The sequence below is a fragment of the Eupeodes corollae genome, chromosome 1 (genome assembly GCF_945859685.1).
Source record: "Eupeodes corollae chromosome 1, idEupCoro1.1, whole genome shotgun sequence".
In the NCBI taxonomy this organism is placed as follows: Eukaryota; Metazoa; Arthropoda; class Insecta; order Diptera; family Syrphidae; genus Eupeodes; species Eupeodes corollae.
Window position 1 is genome coordinate 151,783,879 of NC_079147.1, and position 26,721 is coordinate 151,810,599.

The following is a 26,721-nucleotide window of genomic DNA, read 5'->3' on the forward strand; positions in this document are numbered from 1 at the left end:
TTAATTCTTTTAATTAAATAAAATAAATATGAAACAAAAGAGAAACGGCTTATTTCTAAATATTTGCTAATAATAGTTTCCTGAGTCGAATAACCTGTTCTTTTCCAATGTTCAAAAGCTTTTTATAGCTTATTAGATAGTTATTCATTATTTTATCTACGATATTTTTGTTCTTTGCCATATATTTTACATAAAGGGTGTTTTCTTTAAATAGAAGTCGCACGGGACCAAATGTGAAGAATACTTTGGATGAGGCAGCATATCGTAGGAGGACGTGTGACTCGGTGCGTTGTCCTGGTGGAAGAGCACTTTTTTCTTTTCCAAATGCGATTGATTTTTCTGCAATTCAGGGCCAAATCGGGCCAATAGTTCGGCATCGTACAGCCTTGTGATAGTTGCGCCCTTCTCCAGGTAATCGATATATATCAGACATTGTGAATCTCAGAAAACAGTGGCCATAACATTTCCGGCCTATGTGGCAGTATCCGCCTTCTTCGGAGCACGTACGTCGTCGCACAGTGGTTCCGCCCCATAGGCCAAAACCTCAAGTCGTAAAAGTAATTTTTTTAATGCAGTTATTATCTATGATAACGGGGCAACTAAGTGGGACTAAATTTTTTTTTCTAAAATTAGTTGTTGACAGTCAGGCACGCGGCAAAGTTGAGTGTTTTTCGCAATTTAAATAAAAACGTTCATTTGAAAATCGGACATTGCATTTTAGCTATTTTTTGTGTGTTTTTAAGGTTTTTTTCTGAAAAAAAGTGGTAAACATAAAAGAACAATGTATAAATATAATTATTACATATATATTTTTTTTTACATGCTACTATTTTATTATAACTGCTGTTGAAAGAAATGAATTTTAGTGTTTTTAAAATTTTGTGTTTTTTTGATAAGCCAGAACTTTTAACGTAGGCTTATCTTCCCTGTTTAAGGATATATACGGTTTTTTTTGCGGAAATTTGTGGAAATATTAAAATTTTGACTCTAAGTGAAACCATATTTTCCTTTTTTTTCTAAGTGAAACCATATTTTCCTTTTTTTGGTAGATTCAAGTAATATGATCAAACGCATTGATATTTTTCATTTGTGGCGGAAGGCGAAGAAAGGTCGCAATGCTGGAAAAATTGATTAGACATGGGTACTTTTTAAGGAAAAATATAACATTGAAAGCTTAGATGCACGAAAAAAGATTGTTTTGCTATGCAAGCTCTTCCTAAAAAAATGGAATATGTTCTCGAAGAGATGATGCCTTTCTATCAACATATAGTGCTTGGCTTGAAGAAGACTTCGGGCCTTACCAAGAAGAAGAAGAAGAATTAATTTATTCACCAGATAATCTAGGAGGTAGGCCAAAGAAGTCATTTTCAGATAGCTCTTCTCGAACTAAGCGGAGACGAATTGCCACAATTGCTGCAATAGATGAAGACATTGCTTGTGCTTTGAAGCATTGCCAGTCAACAGACAGCCTTAAAGCCAAGCAATTGAATTCAAACGATGCTTTGAAAATTTTGGTTGAGGCAAAGTTAACAAAACACCAGTACCAAGTCATTAGGAACTTGGTAAACGAAAAGACCGAAGTTGACGTTTTTCCAAGCTATGCTAAGGTTATAAAAGCGAAAAAAGATTGTTACCCGGAGCCTGAAAAAATATCAATATTCGATACTTCGGCTGAAGTTTCCCTTCAAGGTCTTCTAAACCATACAGCCCAAAGAATCGTAGAATCCCAAAAAGAAGTTTTTGAAAATTTGGAGATTGATTTAGGTAATACCATCGAATAAAAATCTTTTGCCAACAAAGCTCTCTGTTTCATTGTAAGACTTGTCCTTTCTGTGATGTCTGTAGGTATGGTAATTGTGTATCGTATTCGTTTTAAAGTCGATAACCTTAATAATTTCAGTGTGACTTAAAATAATACATTTTTGATTTAGGTAATCTTACCCTTATTGGAAAATGGGGTTTTGATGGTAGCAGTGGACAAGGAGAATATAAACAGCAAATTTCTGAAGGAGTCAGTGATGCCGACATGTTTATTACTTCATATGTTCCAATCCAACTATTTTCACAAAAAAGTTCTGACTCTGAAAACCAAATTTTATGGCAAAATCCTCGTCCAGGATCGACTCGATACTGTCGCCCAATACGGTTTCAGTTCAAAAAAGAAACGGCAGAGTTGAGTAGAGCTGAGCAGAGCTACATTGAGAACCAGATTAATGATTTATCTAAAACATTAGTTAAAATAAATGACCATACTTTAAACATTAAACATGTCCTCAAGTTAACAATGGTTGACGGAAAGGTGTGCAACGCTTTGACACACACTGCTTCGCAACAGGTGTGCTACATTTGTAGAGCAAAGCCAACAAATATGAACGATATTCAAGGATCCTTACAAAAAAGTATTAACGAAGACTCTTTGGATTTTGGCATATCTCCACTGTCGGTTAAAGTCTATTATTTCGACTGTTTCTTAGTCTCTGGTGTGTACAAGTTGATATGTGTCTCGTCGATGGTCACAAAATAAGGCAAAAATTCCTTAGGAATGCGCTTAAACAGTGTCAGATTTTTAAAAAAAAAATTTCTCAAAAAATTATCGACCAGCATATAATTTTCATTTCTATTCGAAGGGAAACACCGTCAAATATCGATTTAAATTTTGTCAGGATCGATTACAATGATAGCTATAACTGGCCCCATAGGAATTGCCAGAGTTTTAGCAAGAAGCAATAGCGTTTCAACAGATGTGAAAGCCACATAAGGTGCGAAGTTGGTCATATACCTTGCCCACGAGTCTATAAAAATGGTTAACCCAAGTCTCTGAGATTTTTATCTGTATTTGTTTGAAGCATTGTTCAAAACAATCGACGATTAATTAAGGTCAAGAGATTTTTTAGATATCATGAGGCATTAGATTTGTAACGGTTCCCATTTATAAATAAAAAAAAAAATTTACCACTCTCTCCAAGTGTTCATTGACACTAAAAGCTCTGTGCTCAATTGGGCCAAGAGGGCAATTAAATTACATTGACATCGTCTGCGAACAATTAGAAATTAAAAATTGAAGTTCATTAAAATATATTAAAAACAAAATAGGTCAGAGAATAGAGCCATTAGGGACACCAGTAACACTTTTGCAGATAGTTAGACAGGCTATCACCTGCTTGTACTGTTTGCCTTCTGTTAGTCAAGTTAGAGACAATTAACTTGTTGGCAACAGATGAAAAGTTGAAATTTTCCATAAAAGCTTTTTATATAAAAATGGAAGTGGTTGACTGTATCAAAAGCTTTTGGGAAGTCGAGCAAAACTAAAAACGATAGATCATCTTAATATAATGATTGCCTTTGGTTATCAGTGAAAGCGCATAAATAAAACTATGTTTCTTAAGAAAACGAGATTGTTTTTTGAGAGCATGGAGTTGGCAGTGAGATAAGCATTGATTTGATTTAAAGACTTTAAACGGAAATGGGTCTGAATTCATCACCGCTTGCAAATTTTGAAAGGGCTTTCACGGAGATGATTATAAATAAGTGAAAGGATGTTAGGGTGCAGAATTTAGCTGTATTTATTGAAGATATAAGATTAGCATTGGGTTTGGAAAGTAAATTTGGGCAAGTAGCTTGTGGATTAGTAACGTACCAAAAAATATACTAAAAATTAGTTTCATCGCCGAACTAAATTTTATTTTGAAAATCGGGATCGGGGCCATCTTCTACTCCTAAAAACGACCAACATTCTTGCAGTGAGCATTTCAATTTTGACATTATTGTCATTCGTGTTGATGATGGTTAATTGATCATTGATGATGCTCCCATTTACTTTCACATTCGACTCAACGCAACCCTTGTCAAAGTTTCTAAATCGTTGTTCCACATTATCTGCTTTTATATTTAGCCTGCGTTGACTCTTTTGATTCGCTTTTTGAGGTTGCGGAATCCAGTGATAATTTTTTCGTCGTCGGTGATTTCAATTTTTCTGACCTTGTTTGGGTTCCATCATAGGATGAATTTCACTTTGTTCACTGCAATACTACCCCTTACGAAAGAATCTCTATTCACTTCTCGTCTGACCCTTGCCATTAAAAAGTCACCTAAAATTTTTCATTCTTTCCACCCTTGGACGTTATCATCCTCCTCCATATCTTATTTTCACTGTCGATCAAGATACGAGTATATTCGCAACTGATCCAGAAGTCTTATTTCAATTTTCAAAAAGCAAACTTTAACCAACTCGAGATCCTTTAAAACGACATTTTGTTCAATCTATTTTTGCCCTTAACACCCCAATTGACATTTGCCCTAAAGTTCTTCTATACGACAACCTTTGAATGCTTTCCCTTACGTGCCTTATAAGACCCTCTACTTCAAAGTAATTTTTAAACTCATGCTACTTTTTGTAAGTCAGTCTTATAACATTTCAGGCAGTTCTATTTGAATGCTCTCTTCCGTAAGCCGTTTTCTGAACTTTATGGACAAACTATTCTATGTTTTCAATTCACAAAAAGTGTAATATGAACGAAAACTCTATCGTACGATAACTTAACTTTCTTCAAAACTCAAGCTCTTAAAAACGACTATCTATGGATCTCTTTGTTTTCATTTTACGTAATTAGTTTTTCCGCTACGACATAGTTTTATTAAGGGCAGGTCCACTGCGACAAAATGGTATGATGTTGATGTTATCAATACAGACTTCTTCAAACCCTTCGATTTCTCAGTAAAGTATGTCTATTGATCTAGATGCCTTCGGGTTTCCTGCATTGGGTGATATCCTACTTGGAATACCGCCAATACAGCGTTGTGTTGAGATGTTCTATGTCCAATACCTTCAATGCCAACTCAGGTATTCCTCAGCGTTGATTTTGAGTTGAGTTGGAAATTTAAAACAAAAAAAATAATAAAATAATCTATGTGCTTATATACAAATTTATTATAACTTTTTTACATACATAAAATCTACTTTATCAAATATATGTATTAAAATTTAATTAAAATATCAATTTTTATAAATATTTAGGTAACACTAAGATTTTGAATTGGAATTATCATGTTGAATGGATATTGCAATAATTCAATGCACGATGGTCTCTGTTTTGGATTATGTTGGAGGCACTTCTTTGCCATCTGTAGACACAAAACTGTTATGTAGAAAGTTTGATTAAATAAATTTTGTAATATTACCTGCACTAACATAACTGGATAGTATGATGGTAACGCTGGATATTGAATTTCCGTGGAAGGACTAGTTATGGCATTAACTTTGGCATAAATATTTTTTATGTGTCCGAATGGTGTCTTTTGATACATAAGAAGATATAGAATACAGCCTAAAGACCAGACATCGGATTTTGTTGAAATCTTTAAATTAAAAAGAAAATTTATAAATAATAATTCATTAAATCGCTGATGGCATAATTGAAAGAACGAAGGATGTTAATAACACTTTTTGAGACCAAGATTTGTGTTAATGAAGCAAGCCGAACATGTACAATTTAAGAGGAATATTATAAATGCAAAATAAAAGACAAACCTTTTAAATTTTGTTGTTAGAACATATTAAATTATATAAGAAAATGAAAAATGGCCCAAACTAATTTTTGGTCGAAAAAGCCATTTTTTTAAATTAAAGGAATTTGATTTAAGTTTTTTAATTGATCCATGTGATGCAGATTTAGATGAAGGGTATTGATCATTGAATTTTGTATTGAGCTCCTTCCACAACCCTATAGGTTTAATATCCGGTGCGGCCATGTCATGACTTATAAGAATTTTTCGTCTTCTCTATCTTTGAAATAATCTTAATCCAAAGATCTTCAAATATTTTCTTGTACATCTCTTTTTTTCTAACAACGTGAGTCAAATATATCACTTCACTTAAAGCGAAACATCCCAAGACCATTAAATAACCAATTCCTTGCTTGACGGAAGGAACCATACAGTCGGGAAGCACTGAAGAAAACCCTCCATTTTGTGCCAAATACACGAGTTTATATTTATCACTTAATAAAGCTTTGCTCAAGTCTTCTTCCGTTAAGTCTCTATGCGTTTGGCCCACTCACCTTGTTTTGTGGTCGAATAAGTGATTTTCGAACTGCAACTTGGCTGTCATCAAAAAAGGACATTGAACAACGACGTTTTGGACAAAACGTCACATGGACAGCTATATTTTTGTGGTAGCTTAGGACTTTGTCTACCTAGGCACCGCTATTAACACAGACAACGACACCAGCGCTGAAATCAAACGAAGAATAACTTTCGCAAATCGCTGCTTCTTTGGCCTTAGAAGGAAATTGAGAAGTCCTCTCTCGAGCATCTATAATCACCATCTAAACTGTGATTTTTTAAGAGCTTGAGAACTTTTTTAAAAAAAAAAACGCATAAAATTTGCAAAATCTCATCGATTCTTTATTTGAAACGTTAGATTGGTCCATGACATTTACTTTTTGAAGAAAATTTCATTTAAATGTTGACCGCGGCTGCGTCTTAGGCGGTCCCTTCGGAAAGTCTAATTTTGGGTAACTTTTTCGAGCATTTCGGCCGGAATAGCCCGAATTTCTTCGGAAATGTTGTCTTCCAAAGCTGGAATAGTTGCTGGCTTATTTGTGTAGACTTTAGACTTGACGTAGCCCCACAAAAAATAGTCTAAAGGCGTCAAATCGCATGATCTTGGTGGCCAACTTACCGGTCCATTCCTTGAGATGAATTGTTCTCCGAAGTTTTCCCTCAAAATGGCCATAGAATCGCAAGCTGTGTGGCATGTAGCGCCATCTTGTTGAAACCACATGTCAACCAAGTTCAGTTCTTCCATTTTTGGCAACAAAAAGTTTGTTAGCATTGAACGATAGCGATCGCCATTCACCGTAACGTTGCGTCCAACAGCATCTTTGAAAAAATACGGTCCAATGATTCCACCAGCGTACAAACCACACCAAACAGTGCATTTTTCGGGATGCATGGGCAGTTCTTGAACGGCTTCTGGTTGCTCTTCACTCCAAATGCGGTAATTTTGCTTATTTACGTAACCATTCAACCAGAAATGAGCCTCATCGCTGAACAAAATTTGTCGATAAAAAAGCGGATTTTCTGCCAACTTTTCTAGGGCCCATTCACTGAAAATTCGACGTTGTGGCAGATCGTTCGGCTTCAATTCTTGCACGAGCTGTATTTTATACGGTTTTACACCAAGATCTTTGCGTAAAATCTTCCATGTGGTCGAATAGCACAAACCCAATTGCTGCGAACGGCGACGAATCGACATTTCACGGTCTTCAGCAACACTCTCAGAAACAGACGCAATATTCTCTTCTGTACGCACTGTACGCATTCGTGTGGTTGGTTTAATGTCCAATAAAGTAAACTGAGTGCGAAACTTGGTCACAATCGCATTAATTGTTTGCTCACTTGGTCGATTATGTAGACCATAAATCGGACGTAAAGCGCGAAACACATTTCGAACCGAACACTGATTTTGGTAATAAAATTCAATGATTTGCAAGCGTTGCTCGTTAGTAAGTCTATTCATGATGAAATGTCAAAGCATACTGAGCATCTTTCTCTTTGACACCATGTCTGAAATCCTGCTTGATCTGTCAAATACTAATGCATGAAAATCCTAACCTCAAAAAAATCACCCTTTAGAACCTCCAACATTTTTCATTAAAAAAAATTATTTCGAAGATCAAACAGCAAAACTCTTTCTTTAGTTTTCTAAAATTTTTTGATATTACGTTATAATTGTTGGAAAAAAAATAACACTCTTTACTCAAACGAAAAATAAAAAAGAGGCGTGGTGCGACCCACACTGATAACTTCCCTTTCCGTCTGCCGATTTGTCTTGCTTAAAAGTTTGTTGGTTTTCGTGTTGTGTTAAAAAAGTTGCCAAATCAAATAAAACCAATTTAAGTAGCATTTCTTAAAATTTTTTATTTCTTATATAAACAAATACAAATTTGACGAACATCAATTTTTACCAAATTTGCGTACTATTGATTTGTAGATTTTATTTTTTTATGAAAAAACGGACTGTTGGATTTTTATTAAAAAAACTACTGAATATCGAAAACAATAATTAATAAGTTTTAAGACAGTATTTTTAATTGTTGAAAAGGTTTTTGAGTCGAAAGTAAATTTTTAAAAAGTTTTAGTATTGTTTTTTTTTTTAGGTTTTTATTTTTTGTAAAAAACCGTCAATATGTTTTTTTCGCAAAATTTTACTCAATGTTGACAACAATATTTTTTAAAAGATAAAAGTAGTTTAAAGCCAATATCTCAAAGTTTTGAAAAGATATTTGAGTCCAAAATCAACTTTTGTTAAATCTTCTTTTAAGTTTTTATTTTTTGTAAAAAAAAAAGGTCAATTCGATTTTTCTCAAAATTTTACCATATATTAAAAACTTTATTTTTCGTTTTAAAAAATTGTTTTGGAGATGAAAACATTTTTAATTTTATTTTATATTTAATTTTCGAGAACAAAAATCTTTCTAAAAATCTTTTTTTCGACTCTAGGGACCTTGAAACGTCTTGAAATGTCAAAACTTTCAATTCGACAAATCGGACCCATTACAATAACTTCCTATGGGAGTTAATAACTAAATAATTAAATAGTTGGTATAATTGCTGTGCAAAACATTTGCAATTTAGATCGCACAACCATATTTTAAACTATTTTCTAACTTTAACGCAAGGAAATATTAATATTTAATTGCGTACCCTTTATTTTTTATAACGGCTGTATATCTTATGGGCATCAAAGCTATAAGGTTATTTATAACCCTTTTTGGAATATCATTCCACTGCCTCTGAATTCCAACGAATAGGCCACTTTTGTACTTAAAAGTGTTGCTTCCAATTCTTCTCTTCACAATTTCCTACAGGTTCTCTATTGGATTTGGGTCTGGGGAAATTACTGGAGGTAATGCACTTTGTGGACAACTTTAACTATGTTTGGGATCATTGTCGTGTTGGAACGTCCATTTTCCAATGGGCAAAAGACAGAATGGTGTTACAAAGGATGTCTACATAGTCTTCAGACTTCAATTAGCCCTCTACTTGTCGAATTGGCCCGATTCCTTGGCCAGAGAAATAGCCCAAAATTGGACCACCTTTTTTTTATATTATACGCGCATTCAAGGGGATATGAATACCCTTATCATGATTAATCACAGTGCAAGCAATTAAGAAGGAAGGATAGGATTAGAAAGGAGATACAGATGCACATTGGTTTTGAATGTCTGCATATTGTAATGAGTGGGAAACATTGAGTCTGGTAAAGCATTCCACATTCGTGTGGTGTGACTGAAGAAAGAATCTCTGTACTTTATAGTACGTCCGAAATTGGGCTCAAGGGTAAACTGATGCTTATTCCTAGAGGAACGGGTATTACGGTTGAATTGTCTGAGGGGAGGAATGCAACTGGCTATTTCATTAGAGCATTGTTTATGAAAGTAGCGATAAAATAATGACAGGCATGAAATCTTACGACGGTGCTCGAGAGATACAAAAGCTTCAGTTAGACAACGGTCGCCTATCATCTTTAGAGCTCTCTTTTGAATTCTGTCTAGGAGACTCAAGTAGGTTATAGGAGCACCTGCCCAGATATAGGAATTGTACTCGAGTTTGGGACGAATATAGGTCTTATAGATTATAGCCAGATCAGTAGGAGTAAAAAACTTCTTGCACCTTCGAAGAAAACCTAAACACTTAGCAGCATTTTTGGCGATGTCAAATATGTGATCACTCCACAACAAGTGGTTTGTAATGCACATACCTAAGACTGAAAGTTGTTCGGTCTCCTCGACGCAAGTACCACTCATGGATAGTGGCATAGGGGAAAGGTTACGCTTTTGTGACAGTAGACAGCATTGAGTTTTCGAAGCATTAAATTCTACACGGTTTTTGATTCCCCATTGGACAATGCTGTCAAGATCAGAATTTAATGAGCTCATCATGTTTTACCGTCCGGTTAGTGTATTTTGGATTAAGTTTCTCACATGTTGTTTTCTACCCGATCCGTGCATATTGAAATTTTATTCGTCAGAAAACAAGACAGCTTTCCATTTTTGGGGGCTTCAATTTAGATGAGTTTTGCAACAACCAAACGAGCTATTAATTTTTTTTTAAATAAATGGTTCTTTTGATATCTGAAAACCACGTATTCCGGCATGCAGTACGCGGCGTCTGATAGTTTATGGGTCAATGAATAACCTAAGTTCAATGTTGCGTGGATGATGCCTTCGGAAGAAATTTGTTATTTTTCAATCATTTTTAGTGTGGTGCTTCAAGGCCTTCCTCCTCTATGATGGTTCTATAAATAGTTGATTTATGAATGGAATAATTCTTTGAAATTTCTTTTTTTGATGCTTCTTTTCTGAAATCACTCAATTTTTTTTATTTTTTTCCGATGAATATTTGTTTCCCTATTTTTAAAACAAAATCTTTTTTTTTAATTTGAAAAGAATTTGTCTTAAAAAAAAACGTTTTATCGATCAAAGTCCCGTCTTAAACTAACTAAACAAATCAAGCTACACGTAAAAACTTACCAACCTCAAAATAAATCAGATAAACTGTTATGAAAATGGGACGAAAAGGGAAATGGCGACTAGTTGGAAATGTTTTGCACAGCTGAAATCATTATTGTTTTTGTAAAAGCATTGCATTTGTAGAATTTGCCACATACAAAAGTCTAAAGCAACCCAAATAATTTGATTGGGACAACTTTTATATACACGAATGTTCGTTTTTTTGATAGGTCGTGATAGTTGCAAATGTTTTGCACAGTACTGTAACTGGTTTTTCTACATTTATAAACCATAGCTCTTTTGTTGGACTAAAAATTACCTTTCGGACCGTTCAATAAAGTGATGGGTTCAAGTCTGAGAACCTCAAAATAAATATTTTTGCTCTCTCTCTGTCGCCAACGCTCTTTCTTATTTTTATTAATGATATCCTGTCTAAATGTTTAATCCTCAGACCCTATTAACAACCCTGATCTATGGATGTAAATCTTCAACGTAAATGTATGATAAGTTCATTAAATTCTTAATAAGACGACATTTTAAATTGGGAAAAAACTCCGTGCTGCCTTCTATCGGTTGAAACTAATTTACCACCTTTGCGCTATACATGAGTGGCACTTGTATCAAGGTGATTGAAAACTCCCAAAATTCTTGATTTGTGTATCCCCAATCAGTTCTCGCTAAGAGATTGCATACGCAATGTCGGCGATGTTCCCCTCTGATCCGGCTTTTATTTATAAGACTTATATATGTAAGTCTGAAGCTTGATAATACCCATTTTTGAGTTGGTGCTTCTGCAACTTACTTCTGAAAACCAAACTTAATTGAACGTAGAAATTCAAACTAATTGATGACGATATCATCGTTTAATCATTTACGTTTCATGAACACTGCCGAAAAGTTTCTTGTTTCACCCCTTTTGACGTTATTTTAACAGACCATGTTCTAGAGAAAGCAATTCAACCCCAATATTTGCGCCTTTATAAATTGTCATTACTATACCTACGAGTCCAACGTTGGTCGCACTTTCAAGTGCAGCGATTCGTTCGTAGCCATACTACACGAATGTGGAATACTTTACCACAATCTGTTTTTTTAAACATATTCAGCAATTTAAAACCAATGCACACTGAAACCTCCTTTTCCCAATCCACACACTGCATCTTGGGATAATAAGTTTAACAAATAACCACCTTTTATGGTCGCTTATTATTATTAACAAAAAAATGAGGGAAACGTTATTTTGTAAAACGGAATTTACCTTTATTTTAGGCTGGTTCTTTCCCATCGGGCTATTTCCAGTCGATGTATCAATCAAGGCTTCCGGACTTATATAATTAAACGTGCCCGCTTGTGAGAATTTAATAATACTTGTTGAATCAATGGCAATATTACTCGCTATTCCAAAATCTATCAGCTTCAGTCTTCCGTGAACCATCAAGAAATTCGCTGGCTTGAGATCTGAGTGTATAACACCTACAAATTAAACGATGTTTTATTACATAAAAATAAAAACCATCTCTTTTTATTTTGTACCATTTTGATGAATATAAGAAACTGATTGTAACATCTGATACCAAAAGTTCATCAATACGTAGAGAGGTAAGTTAGTTTTGTAGGATGAAAGAATTTTATGCAAATCGGAATCTCCTTTTTCCATAACCATGTATAATTTGGATTCTTTGGCAAGAAGTTCACTGGGAAGTTAAAACTTTTGAAAGATGAAATAATGCATGCAAATTTCGTACTCACTATTCGTATAACGATACCACACAGATATTTCCCTGAAGTTTTGCTAATAGTTTTGTTTCGTTTAAGTAGCCTTCGACCACTGCAGCGTCTCCTCGTAAATCAACTATCTACAATAAAAAAAAAAATTGGGAAATTGTTTAATTGTTTTCATGTAATACGTAAAATATTATTATTTCTATTATTTTTTATTAACATAAAATTAAGAATTGCATGTTAATGCATAAATAAGCATGTTAATGCATATGTCTGAGATGCAGGGATGTTGGGGACCTAAAGTTTATATGTGAATCCCAATGGTTAATTTGAGAAAGCACTTTTCATGACAAGAATTACTCTTGGAGAATTTGTCAATTCCTCACAAGAGGCAGTACCTGTGAAAAAAACTTTAAGTGCCACAGCCAGGGATCGAACCCAAGACCTCTCGCATGACAGCGTACTTTCTTCTTTTTATTTTATTTTTATTACTTCATCTTAAACCATACGGACACTGTAAGTTAAACTATAACACTTAACACTAATGCCTTTCGGCGCTAAGATCTATTTTACTGTCATTCGTTTTATTTATTTTTTTTATTCATTAGAAAAAAAAAACACTAATATCAATATCATTTTTTATTTTTACTTAAAACTACTTAAAATTAGGTCGTTAAATAAGACTTAAAACTAACTTAAACTACATATTCTAACTATAAACTACTTAGAACTAGAACAACCAAATTAAAAAAAATTAATTACTAATTAATAATTTATGCAACTTACTGACAAATCTTGATGGAATTGTCAAAGGTCTTCGTGCGTTTTTGCCACCATGCCTATTCTACTTAAAAGGCTTAAAACCCCATCCCGACTACCCACTATCAAGTGCCGATTGAAGAAACCAAAACTGGTTATGCTATCTGATCCTATCAGTTCGGTTCCGTTTGAACACAGCCCTACTGAACCGAAGGAGCTCTGCTCCGCCTTGTGCCATGACGTACCGATTGCACAGGAGTCTCCTATCCACGGTTCTTCGTCTGACGTGGTAGATTAGCGGAACTGCCAATCTATTCTGTATCACGCCGCATCTATCTAAGAAGAGGAACGCCTCTGGTGGAAGGAAGCCGCTCAAGCGTGCACTTTTAAAATACTCGCCCGAAAATTAAATTGTTGGTCGAAGACATAGCTCTTGCAATGTGACCTCGAACGAGTTTTATCACGAAATTGTCAATTCTCTTGATTCGAGCACCGTTGTATAGGACCTCGTTGGAATACTAATGCACACTGCCGCTCGAACACCCGAAACTTCTCCATCTGGGAAGGGGCAACGTTGAACCACACAGGACAACCATAAACGATCATCGGCCGTATGAGGGCCATGTAGCAAATTACCTTCACTCTTGGGTCAAGCCGATTGCTGTAAAACAGTCGTTTCGAAGCTTCCTCTGGCCCTGGTCAGTGCAGAGTGCAGTATTTATATGTCTGTCGAAATATAAATACTGATCTAACCAGATACCGAGATACTTCACTACACTTTTCCTCACTAAAAGCTGTCCGTGAAGATCAACGATGACCATCTTGCGCCAATTCTCGCACGTATCCCTCGTGGCCTTAGCCAACGGAGTCCGGAACAGAATTGTCTCCGACTGCTGGACATTTATTTTTAGTTTCCAATCGTTGCAATATCGCTGAATCTTTTCGAAATCACGCTGCAAGAGAATTCTAATAACGTCGGCGTACGCAATTGCCTTTGTAAGACTACCTATCAGATCGCTGGTGTAAATGCTGAAGAGAATCGGCGAATTCACCGCTCCCTGGTGAAGACCATTTTTAATTAAGAATGTTGTGTAAGAAGTTACATGGCCACTTTTGACAACAAACTTTCTACCGTTAAGCATATCATTAAGTATATACAACAAGGGCTTGCTTATGCCAAGCCTGCTCAGTTTTAGGTAGAGACCCTCTAACCATACGGTGTCAAAGGCCTTTTCCAAATCAACCAGAACAGCACCTGTTATCCGGAATTATTTTGTTGTCCGCAGCCCACTTAGTCAGAACCCTATTAATCATCAATAACAAGGACTTGCTTCCGCTTGCTCGGTGATTATGGCATGTGCCAAGAAATCGTCATTGAACCGCATGAAACCGCGGTTCTCAGATCGTCCTGAGTACGTCCCTGTACGTTCAGTTCTTTGGATTTTCAGACACGGAAGGTCATTATCTTTCTTTTTCCTGAAGATCTTGTTAATTTTAGGGAACATACTAGGGTCACTGGAATTAACTGCCGGATCTTGCGGTCCCAATACTTGTTATTTGATAACCTGTAGTTCTCCTTAATCAACAGATTGACATTTTTTATTGACGACTTCAGTGTCCTAACCTCCAAGTCGTGTGGGTCTGTAAGTCGTCTGTACAAGTTTTTGAGTCTTGTAAATAAGCCATTCTTGTGCATACGTACTGCGTCAATAGTCGCGTTTCTGTAAGCGTCCATTTGACAGTCCAACACACTAATCAGTATGCCACGGTTACTACAGACCATTAATTATAGAGGCTTGTATAAATGAGAGTTTTACGTAGAGCTTTTCTCTGCTTTCAAGAATGCGTTCATCAACTTAAGGAAGTCCAGTTTCAGCCATACTATTATTATAGGACTGGTGGGAAAAGTGTTTACGCATCTTGTTTTAGGAAAGTTTCCATAGATAAGAATACCATATTCAATCTTACTTCAATCTTACTTGGTATCAGAGATCTTGCAACGTAACATAGAGTGTTTAAATGAGCATCCGATTTGTTAGTTGATAAACGATATAAGCTCTAGCAGCTAGGCTTTTTTTTAATTCAATACAATGGTTTTGAAAATTTTATTTATCGCTATTCTATATAACCTAAAATACTTAACGCCTTTACATTTTGTATGTAATTCGGAAAAGAGTAATGATTAGAAAAGCAGTTGTTTGTTTTGACACAAATTTTTCTATTTGTCAGAAAAGATTTAAAATAATGAAATATTTTAAGGCCTATACCTCAGGCTTTATTATTTTAATTTTTTTTAAGACATGATGAATACCAATTCTATCGAAAGCCTTTTCGAAGTCAAGTGACGAAATAGTCACATGGTTTTGCGCCGATAGAGCTTTTGTCACCGATGTGTAGGAGGGCGTCCTCACAACCTTTGTTGGCTTTGAAAGCGGCTTGATTGGAGCTTAATAGGTTTTTTGATTCTAGACACCAAAGCAGTCTTTTTGCTACAATTTTGTTTAACAGTTTTGAAGTACATACAGGCAATAAGTGATATTGGACGGTACTCGTTAACACTCCTATTTAATTTTGTTGGCTTTGGTAGAGGCAGTATGGTTGCTAACTTAAAGCTTCGTGGAATAATACCTGTATCAAGGATGTTGTTGCACAATTGTATAAGTCTGGATTTAACTATTGTTGGGAGGTTTTTCAGCACCGGGTAGAAAATCCGATCTCTACTGGGAGTTTTGCCTTTTAATTTGGAATGGCAGCTTTAGAGTTCTATTTTTAAAATGGGTGTTTCAATATTCGAAGATTGAGATGATAAGTAATCAGTATTAAAACTTGACTTCAGTGATTGAGCTTTATTACTTTTGAAAACCGAAGAAAAGTTATCGTCTTGGGAAATATTTGATCGGATTCGGATTTGACATGACTTTTTTCCTGAAAAACTGAAGGGACAATATTGTCATGCTTTTTAAAAAGTTGTAAATTCAAAAGCAACAACCCTAGATTTAAAAAGGAATGTGCTGAGGCGCTCAGAAAAGTAAAGCCAGTTTAAAGTTTTTTTTTTTTGATAATTAACGGGCACTCAATGGGTTATTAATACCCTTAACATGTTTAGAGTTTGAACGCAGTGCAAGCTTTAGGAAAATAGGGAAGGATTAAAGAGGAGATACCGATGCACATTGGTCTTAAAGTTGTGAATATCAAAATGGTAGGGAAAAACAGAGTGGGATAAAGCACTCTACATTCTCGATGTGTGGTTAGAAAAAAGAATCACTATACTCGACAGTACGTCCGAAATTGAGCTCAAGGTTAAAGTGATGTCCATTCTTAGAAGTACGAGTATTATTTGAGGGATGGAATTCAACTGGCTAATTCGATAGAGGACTGTTTATTAAAATATCGGTAGAACAACGAAAGGCATGAAACATTCGGGCTGTGTTCAAGTGACGTCTATCATTTTCAAAGCTCTTTTTTGGATCCTGTCCAAAATACTAAAACCTGTTTTAGGGCCACCTGCCCAAATATGCGAGTTATATTCACGTTTTGGACGAATGAAAGCTTTGTAAATTACAGCCAGATCAGAAGGGGTAAACAATTTCTTGCTCCATCATCGGAGAAATCCCAAGCTACTTTTTTTTCACAATTAGCGAACACTAAAACGGTTTTGTATACCTTTAATATGACAAAGACATAGTGTGAGCATTAGGAAAAGAGGGAAGGGTTGGATAGGAGGTGTCGGTGTACATTGGTTTTAAATTTATGAATATTAAATGATGGAAAGATAGAGCGTGGCAAGGCGTTCCACATTCGAGTAGTACGGCTAAAAAAGAATCTCTGTACTTCATAGTACGGCCGAAGTTGGGCTCGAAGGTAAACTGATGATCATTCCTACAAGCGCGGGTATTACGGTTAAATTGTTTAAGGGGGGGAATGCAACTGTCTATTTCACTAGAGCATAGTCCGTTCAAATAACCTTAAAAAAGGGTGAGGTAAGAAACCATGCATCGATGTTCGAGTCGATCATCGTTTTAAAAGCTCTTCTTTGAACACTGTCCAAGAGGCTTAAATAAGTTACTGGCGCACCAGCCCAAAGATGAGAGTTATATTCAAGTTTCGGACGTATGTATATAGGTTTTGTAGATTGTAGCCAGATCAGACGGAGAGAACAATTTCTTGCACCATCTCAAAAAACCTAGACATCTTGAGGCATTTTTGACAACATCGCGTATGTGATCACTCCACAAAAGGTGGTTGCTGATGCACATACCGAGGATGTCAAGACTTTCCGTTTCGTTGATGCAAGTGCCACTCATCGATAGTGGCAAATAGGGTTTATCTCGCTTTAACGATCCAAGACAGCATTGCGTTTTCGAAGCATTAATTTCCACACGATTTCTTATTCCCCATTATACAATGCTGTGTAGGTCGGAATTAAATGAGCTAATCATATTTTTCCGTTGCAGTTCCACATCCGAAGAGGAGGGTTGTGAGTCTGGAAACGAAGATGAAAAGCTGAGAGTGCTATCGTCAGCGAAAAGAAACTTTCTAATCCAACGAAGAAGAGATTCGTCGATACCGAAAGCACGCATTTTCGATAAGAGGGAAAATATCAAGTGCAATAATCTTACTTTCTCCAAAACGATGTAAAGATTTGTTCCACTGTTCGGTGAGATGAACCATGAGATCACCAGTGGACCTATTGCCGTTTAGCCGGTCATTAAGAAGCTTCCGTTCCACAAGATATTTCTTAAGCTGATAATTCTGATAGTTAATCAGCGTTTCCATGACCTTAGAAGAAGGGACGTTAGTGCTATCGGTCGGTAATTTGTGGGAGAAGAAGATTCACCTTTTTTGGGATTGGCTGAACAAATGCAGTTTTCCAACTACTCGGAACGATCTCAGAAGAATATGATAGATGAGGAAAGCTTACGCAGTGGTTTTGCTAGCGTGGAAGATCACCTCTTCAGAATAACAGCGGGGATACCATCTGGGCTAGCGGATTTATGAATGTTAAGATCTTTAAGAACTCTCGCCACAGTTCGAGTACGAAAAAAGACTGGTCCCATAGAATCATTTACGCGTGCAAAAACTGGGTGAGCCATGACACTATCTGGTAAGGTGGAATTTTCGGCGAACTGCCTTGCAAATAAGTTGGCTTTATCAATAGAGCTAACTAAAGGAGTGTCATTGACAACAAGCGTAGGAGTCCAGGAAGAGGAAGAATTCTTAATGGTTTTTACAAATGACCAAAAATTCTTACTGCCTTTGGGACATTGCAGTATTTTTCGTCGTAATTTGTGGTCATGTAAAAATTTGAACCTTCGTCCAGTCTCAGTTTGGTTGGCTTTAAAACACCGGAAGCTCACCTCTTTCACCTTGATAACCTCTTTGCAGTTCGAATCGAACCATGATTTAACCTTGGGTTTAATACGTTTAAAACTATTCGGGATAAACGTTTTCATTTCCAGATGAATCATACTAGAAATTATATCTGCACTGGAGTCTACATACGTCGCTACCGAGGAAGCATAGCGACCAGTTAAAGATGCTGAAGAAATTATTGAGACCGTCCCAGTTGGCTTTCTCGTACTGCCAAACGGTTCTCTTTGGAGCTATTTCTTTAACTGGATTTGTTTGACACGAGAAATTAGCAGATATGACACTATGGTCTGATGTGCCTAGAGGCACACTGATTGTGTACTTATCAGGATCAGAAGTAAGAAACAAGTCAAGTGTATTTTCTGCTCGGCCGTTAACGTCTGATATACGAGTAGGCTCATTTACAGCTGAGTAAGATGGTTAAACTTAGCAAAAATCTCAGCACACATTCCTTCGGGAGTTGTTTAAATCGCCCATAATAACGATTACAGTGTGAGGATACATGGAGACAAATATTTGTATGGAGTCAGACAGAGCATCAAACTCCTGAGAAGTTGAAACTCTGTCCAGATTTGGGCTCCGATAAAGAAAACAATAGAGAATGATGTGCTTATTCACGGAAAGTTTTAACCACTTGAAATTAAAAAGTGAGTTGGTACAATGACCGTATTGTGGTAAAAGTTGATATGCAACATCATTCCTAATATATATGGCGAGACCATGGTGTGGAAGAATAATGGCACCAAGCAATACCCATGAATGAAAAATTCAGCAGGATCGGAATCTTCACCTACTTGGGTTTCGCTCAATGCCAAAACAGCTGGTGTGTTAGAATTAATGTGGATGTATACAGACAGAAAATTCGATCTCAGCCCACGAACATAACTATAATCTACTCTAAAATTACCAGTCATCGCAATATAAAAAAATTATTAAATCAAAACAAACGGACTTCTAAGTATATTACTGTATAAAATTATTTAAAGGCCTTTACAATACAACCTCACTACCAGTGTTATGCCTTAAGTAGTGACATTGAATTGGTCCGGACCCTGACAATCTATAATCCATGTCTTATTGAATGAACCAACACATACACACCATTGAGCGAGCTTTCAAAAAGTTAGCCCAATGCATCCACCTGCTGAGCCACTCAACTGTACAAAAAAAATGAAAGAAAGAGTGAAGGGAATGCACTTACTGTGTTCTGGTAGGTACTTTCCCTTTGTGTTGCTTTTTTTCTATATATTGCTGTTGTTTTCACTGTTTTTTTTTATCAGTATTTTTAGTTTTATTGATTATATTTTTTATCACTAACACAATTTTTTTGTTTTGTTTTGATTCTATTTGAGTTTTTTTAAATAAATTAAATTACGGAACTACGACGGGGACGGGGACGGGAGACAAGACAAAAATTAATGCAAAACGCAGAACACGGCGAGAGGACATGAACCTCACCACTCGAGCTTTCACTGACAACTCCTACCACCATTTTTGGCAATATCGAATATGTGATCATTCCGTAAGAAGTGATTTGTGATACACTAACGAGTACAGAAAGTTGATTAATTTTCTGGATTCACGTTCCGCTCATAGATAGCGGCATAAGGAGTGCATTGAGACAACATTGAGTTTTTGTTAAATTCTACACGGTTCTTGATCCCCCCATTGGAAATGCTGTCGATATCGGAATTTAATAAGCTTATCATACGTTGCCGTTAAAGTTACACACACGAAGGATAAGGATGCGAATCTAGAAACGAATATGAAAAGCTGAGGGTACTGTCGTCAAAAGTGGCAGACAAGAGATCGTTTATGAATATGAGGAAGAGAGTCCGAGTCAAAACGGAGCCCTTGGGAACACCAGAATTTATTTTATGAATTTCAGACTTGAAACCATCCAATACAACTTGTATTGAACGGTTAGAAAGGTAATTTCTAATCCAACGAAGATGAGATTCATCAATTCTAAAAGCACGCATTTTCGATAAGAGAGTTTGGTGCCAGAGACTATCAAATGCCTTTGAAATATCAAATGCAATAATCTTACTTTCTCCAAAACGATGTAAAGATTTGTTCCTCTTTTCGTTGAGATAAACTATGAAATCATTTGTGGACCTATTGCTACAAAAGCCATACTGCCGGTCATCAAGAAGCTTCCTTTCTTCCAGATATTTCTTAAGCCGATGATTAATCACCGTTTTCATGACCTTGAAAAGAAGGGACCGTTTGCGCTCTCAAGAACAGGGACTCAGGACACTCTCTGGTAGCGTCGATAAATTTAAGCCGATGCTATTTTTATAAACAAACAAACTTACTTAATTTCTTAAATAAAATGAACTCAAATACAGATTGAAAAACATGTTAGTCCAACACGTAAATTTGACACCCAGAAAAATCGACTGAGCGATAGTATGAACTCGTTGATCAAATTTCGATTAGCACATCTCATCCTGAGCCCCTGATTAGAAATCCAAATATGGCCTTATTTGATAATCTAACTCAACTCTAATGATCTACTATAAAAATATAGCATAAAGTATTTAACTTACTTTCAGAGCACAGTCTTTTCCGGAGTCCTTGCGCTGTGCCAAATAAACGCTGCTAGATCCACCACAGCCAAGTTTCTTCCTGATCTCGTACTCCGATCCATTGATCATAATAATATTCTCCTTCGATTTAACTGCTTCAGTGTTTTTCAATTCGGCTTCTTGCTCACTAAAGGCCAAAGATTTTTTCGATTTTATTTCGGCCTCACTCCTAACTTGGGGAGACTTGGATTTAGATTGATTTTCGGCTGTTCCAGGTGTTCCACTCTCATTCATAGTATCACACAGCGACAGTGTAATACTGTTGTTAGCTAGATGTGGAGCTCGCGCCACAGCCATGGGAGTCTGGAAGAGTACCTTCTGTGATCGAAATTCATTGGCAATAGCTGTGCGTTCTTTGCGAGATGTTGAACAGAGATCTTTTGGACGTCTGGCAACTGACCATGACCGAATTTGAGGCGTAGCAAATTGATTATCGGGCTGCTTAAGAGGAGTTTCAATTTCAACTCCCACTCCTACTTCTTTAGCTGCTGCTGTTGGTGGTTGTGTTGGGGGTTGTGAAATAATTATGGAAAGACCTGAAACTTTTGTAGGAATTTGGTGTTCTTGGATTGGTTTCAGAGGTAGTTTCTGATGGCTCTGTGGATGGATCTGAGCAGCGGGGAGAACAACATCTTCGGTCTTCTTCGAAGGCAACGTATCAACGTTAAGTTTCATTTTATCAAACATCGACAGGAAAGAATCATCTGCTGGCTGCTGGTTGGAAACGACATCCGTAGGATTTTGGCTCTTCTTGGGCGAATTGTCATCATTATCGCTAATGGCGGGACTCATAATTGAGTCATTGAGAATGGCACAGTTGAACCTTTTTGGGTAAACGTAAGTTTACTTTGCAATTTTTGAACTAGCAATTCATTCGATTACCTATCATTTTTGCACTCATCTTCATCGGAATCGGGTTCTAGGGGCGGCAACTCCGAAACTCTTTTAGGTCTACAATGAACACACAAGGTTTTGCAATTTGTAACCCATGATGTAGTTTATAAACACAATTGGGAACTTACATGTTTCGCTGTTTGAACGATTCACCACTGTGTAATTCATTTATATTTTTGTTAACATTTTTTCTATAAAAATTTTGTTAAAAAAACAATAAATTTTTCTGATTATTTCTTCTTCTTAATTTCAACTTAGAAGTTACCCTTTTTGAGGAGTTCTATCATCTTCTGAATCTGGTTCTAAAGGCGGAATATCTTTGACACGTCTTGGTAGAAAGGCCATTGATTAATAAGGCAACTTTTACAATAATATTTTTGTTTGATAAATTAGTTGAATTTTCTATGAAATTAATAAACAAAACAACTTTTTAAATAATCTTTTGATTTGACATTTACAGTTTAACAGAAAGTTTTTGACTTCTTCTTCTAACAAGGATCGTGAATTTGTTAGTGGTTTGAATTTTAGGTGATGCAGACGACATCTAGTTGTGAATAATCTGTCAAAATTTACAGCAGAACAATTAAGCGAATTTATACAACTGAATTTCAAAACATGTATGCATCGCTAATTGTAAATACATTTATTTAAAAATAAAAACCTTTCTTTATATCAGTTTTAGAGCGAGGAAACATTTATTTCTATTTTTAGTTAATTTTCAAAGCTCACTTTTTTATATACAAAACAAGCAAAAATGGTTGATTTTGACATTTCTTTCCTGTTTTTTGTCCAGCGTTGCCATACTTGTTTTTTTTTGGGGGGGGGATTTATTTAATTTTAGTACTCAAATGCAAAAAGTACTTTGCATATACTCAAACTCACACCCACCCCAAATCCTATGGTGAGCCCAAGCAGGGGTGTTGCATGCCTAGCTGTTAGTGCACCGAGCTATCAATTAAAAATGCTTGTTTTAGGCTCAAAAAATGGAATAGAAAAAAAGTAGGGTTAAGTCCGAAAAAAGAAAATATTTTTTTTCTATGAGTCAAAGTTTTTCCCTCGCCTTAATATTTAAAACATGTTCTACCTAGATGTGAAAAAAATCGGAAGAAAATTCGTGTTGCGGTAATGGAAAGTCGCCCCTCTAGGGCAAGAAACAAATATTTGTAGGGCACTAAGGCAGCATTCACATGAGCGCGACATATATTTCCTCTATGATGTGAATAATGCTTAAGTCTACAACTAAATTTTTAAATATTATTCTATTTGAAATGGAGAAATTATTGAACTTAGTTTTTGTATTTTGGATATCTTTTCAAAGTTTATATCAAGTCCTTAGTTTCTTTGATAAAAAAAGCCTTTTGAAAGAACAGATGGCGCTCGAAAATTGATTATAACTTTTCCGCTAAAACTGCAATAGAGCAAGCATAGCTAAAGAGGTGGAATCACTTATAAGGAGGTTTTATACATGAATTAGTATCTAGATTTTCTCTTATTTGCGTTTATATTTTTTGTAATGAGTGTATTTGTATTGGATAGAAAATTAAAATTTATTTTAAATAGTAAATTGTTTTTAAAGTTGATAAACCACCTGATCAATTTAAAATTTTCGTTGGAGCTTCGCCATAACTGGTCTGGCAATATTTGCAGTTGCCCCATCTTCCTGGAACGAAATACTACGAAATAATACAATGTGATACGTATTTGGCACAGTTCTGGGCAAAAAAAACTCGTTCAACATTTTTAAATAACGGTTCCCTTTACTACCGTTTTATTCAAAGAGGTATGGCTAGACAATAAACATTAATAAAACTGCGCGCCGTCTCATGCATAATTTCTTGACTTCATTCACTCCAAATACGGAAATTTTTCTTGTTTAAATTGCCGTTTAGGTCAAAAAGGGCCTCATCAGACATCAACAAACAATAAATCAATGTGTTTTGAGCTAAATAAAAGAAAAACGCCAACTGTCAGAAAAAAGCGGTGCTGATCGGATCTCTATAACTGTAAACCTAAGTCCCTTACTTGCTCAATATGTGCCAGTTAATTATGGAATATTTTGTAACCACATTTAAAAGTGGTTAAGAAAGTCAAGGTTGTTAAGAAAATGAGTTGTTGAAATGTTATTCGAATGGTTTAAGCTAGCCATACACGATAAAGCCAAATGGACCCGATCCGATCTAAAATCGACTGATGTGTGGAAAGACTCGGCTCTGTCGCGTGCATGTAATCACCCAGCAAAGTAGTCTGTTTACACAATCTATCTTGCCATCTAAAAGCTATCTTTTATAAGCTGTAGTTGACAGTTGACAATTTCAATATTACAATGGGAATAGTACCCATAACGTAATATCAGGTCTGTTTCTAAAGGTGAACAACAATTTTTACCCGAATACTCTTCCAAACTAAACAAATTTGGTAGTTTTGGGCAGATGGCTTTCTTCTCACGAGAGAGTAAGATAATTTCCACTCCTGACAAAGTCTAATGACAAAATATCTTTGGGCAGAAATTACTGTACTGTCAAATGTCATAGTGTGGTAAGTAAATAAAAAAGTGCCAGACAATTTTTACCAAGAAATCGTTCTCTTCAAAATTTGACAGGCTAGACATTTCTAACAAAAAAAAAACTTAGGAACAAGCCTATATAGTGCGTAGGACTGTCATAGTGTCATGCCAAAGGTCTTCACGCTTCAGCTTCGTCCGCGTTACGATGGGCCTGCTTAGAGGTTGCTTTGAATGACATGTCTAAAATGGCACTTCTGACATTAGCGGCTGTTATTTTTTCTCAAAAGTTTGTTTTGATTTTGCGTGCAGTAAAAAGATGGATTTTGAAAACTAGAGCTTCCTTTTAGAGTCAAATTACGTAACATTACGTTCTTTTCCTTACGATTGTCAAATAAACGTGAAGTCAAAACATCATTGTGATAGCATGCATTGAATTCATTGACATACTAAACATGGACTGCTAGTAGCCAACTTCACGATGGTTCCACTTTTTACGGACAAAACATTTAATACCCACAGTCACAGCGCACAGCCTGCTTCTGCTTCATTTTGCACGAACTGTCAAAATTTTTCAATAACATACATTTCTCTTCAACAAATTATACTAAAATCAATACTTTCTATGTTAGAAAAAGCTTTTCTCAAATAAATACAAACAGATGTCGCTAAATATTTCATAACTTTTTTTGCCGCTGTGCCTGGAAGTACTACTGTAGCTAATTTGAAGTAGAACCATTTTTATTCAAATTTTGTATGGAAAATTCACACCACTAGCAGTCCATGTATAGTATGTCAATGATTGAATTCCTATGACTGACCTCGTAAACGTCTGGCGAAGCCGAAGCTAAAGCGTGTTTGTGTTTCAGCCATAATGGTTAAGAGTTGTAAGTCAAAATGCCCTGCTTAGCTGTTTTCGCCAGCTAATTTATTTTGATTTGGAATCCTGTTAAAAGTGACTTTCTTACAAGTACCAAGTTCACAGCTGTAGTAAAAATTACTTGGTGTTCAAAATAAGACTAATCCATTTACACAATCATCAGAATCATCAGAAGCGATGCACGCAATATTGAAATTGTACAAAAAAGTCTTAAAATTTTTACTTACGTTCGCAAAACTAAAGCACTTTTGGGTTATCATGAAGCTCCCTTATAGGCTTTTCAAACCAAGTCCAGAGCCCGGTTTTCGCGAAATGTTCGGCTTTGGCCGAAAACCTACATCGAAAATCAAGTTTTCCCATACATTTTTGGTAGACTACAAGTTTTAAATAAAACCTGTCAAAAACTAGTAGCAATTCAAAGTTGAAAAAAAACAAACAAAACTTTCGAAACATTCAGTGCTCAAATTAATGTAAACAAAACAGCTGATGGCTGCTGTCAAAACAAATATTTCATTTTGAAATAAATTTGGTCGTGGTAAATAAATTTATTTATACAATTTCCTTACAAAATAAGAATTATTGCTTTTTTTATTTACAGAATATGGAAGAGAGGAAAAAACGTCGAGAATAAAAACCCGATGACTATTTGCGACACTGGTGGTTCTTTTATGATCCTCCAGAGTTTCAAACGCTCTTTGTTAAGCTAGGAACCGGAATTAACTATGGCTACTGGCGTGACGACCCCAACGACGAAGACGACTTGCTCATAGTTCATAATAACGTTTCCAAGGGATGCGTCCTCGAACTCGTCGCCACAAATATGTTCGACGCTTTCGCTTATTGCTACTAAGACTTTCCGGTTCAATCACAAGGCTTTGGGAGATATGAGAAAGGCGATAGGTTCATTTGTGGATAAGAATAAGTATGAACAAAAATCCCTTGTGGGGGCTATGTCCCAGTGGGCTGGGAACATTTTGCGCCAAAACATTCCATAATGTGGGAATCTTTGTTCCAGTAAATAAAACCACAACATTCAGCTATCGCCCCTTGATGGACAGCGATGCAAACATCAAGAAGATCCTCAGTCCTTTGGAAAGGCAAGGCTAGTCCTAAAAGGAAGAAACCAAATAGACAGTTATGGAGAAATAGCAGCCCATCATAACAGCTTCAGTGATCGCTCTGGATGAGTGTGATTTGGGTACGAATCTGGAACTAGGAATTATTGACCTTTTCTGCTCCGTCCATAAGGACCTACACGAAATCGTTCAGCATCTTCTCAACCCCACCAATGAGTTGCTCGGACGGACACAATATATGACGATTCTGAACTTACATTTGGCCAGCAGAAGCAATAGTCATAAGCTCAGTATTTTGGATTAAATTTGTTGTGAAAGAAGAAGAAAATGTTTTAAATAAAATTAATTTTTATTGTAACAGTTTGTTTGCTTCTCCTTAGTGAATTGTTCGAACCGGTTGAGGTAAATATAGAGG

At 36.0% G+C, this 26,721-nt stretch overlaps 1 protein-coding gene across 1 annotated transcript; it reads right to left on the reverse strand.

Annotated features, from left to right (window-relative positions):
* Nucleotides 1-4,903: 4,903 nt before the first annotated feature.
* Nucleotides 4,904-22,375, reverse strand: LOC129939983 (probable serine/threonine-protein kinase mps1). The gene is made up of 9 exons (XM_056048194.1): nucleotides 22,116-22,375; nucleotides 21,979-22,041; nucleotides 21,839-21,907; nucleotides 20,918-21,779; nucleotides 12,264-12,370; nucleotides 12,048-12,208; nucleotides 11,773-11,987; nucleotides 5,179-5,355; nucleotides 4,904-5,121 (listed from the first exon to the last, which is right to left on the reverse strand). The coding sequence occupies exons 1-9, from the start codon at nucleotides 22,193-22,195 to the stop codon at nucleotides 5,011-5,013; spliced, it is 1,845 nt and encodes a 614-aa protein (XP_055904169.1). The 5' UTR covers nucleotides 22,196-22,375; the 3' UTR covers nucleotides 4,904-5,010.
* Between the last annotated feature and the right edge of the window lie 4,346 nt (nucleotides 22,376-26,721).

Coding starts and splice junctions, on each gene's coding strand:
- LOC129939983 (XM_056048194.1), bottom strand. CDS start 22,195: ATGGCCTTTCTACCAAGACGTGTCAAAGATATTCCGCCTTTAGAACCA. Junction 5,356..11,772: donor AGAACCAGCCTAAAATAAAG/GTAAATTCCGTT, acceptor TTTAATTTAAAG/ATTTCAACAAAATCCGATGT. Junction 5,122..5,178: donor ATCCAGTTATGTTAGTGCAG/GTAATATTACAA, acceptor TTGTGTCTACAG/ATGGCAAAGAAGTGCCTCCA.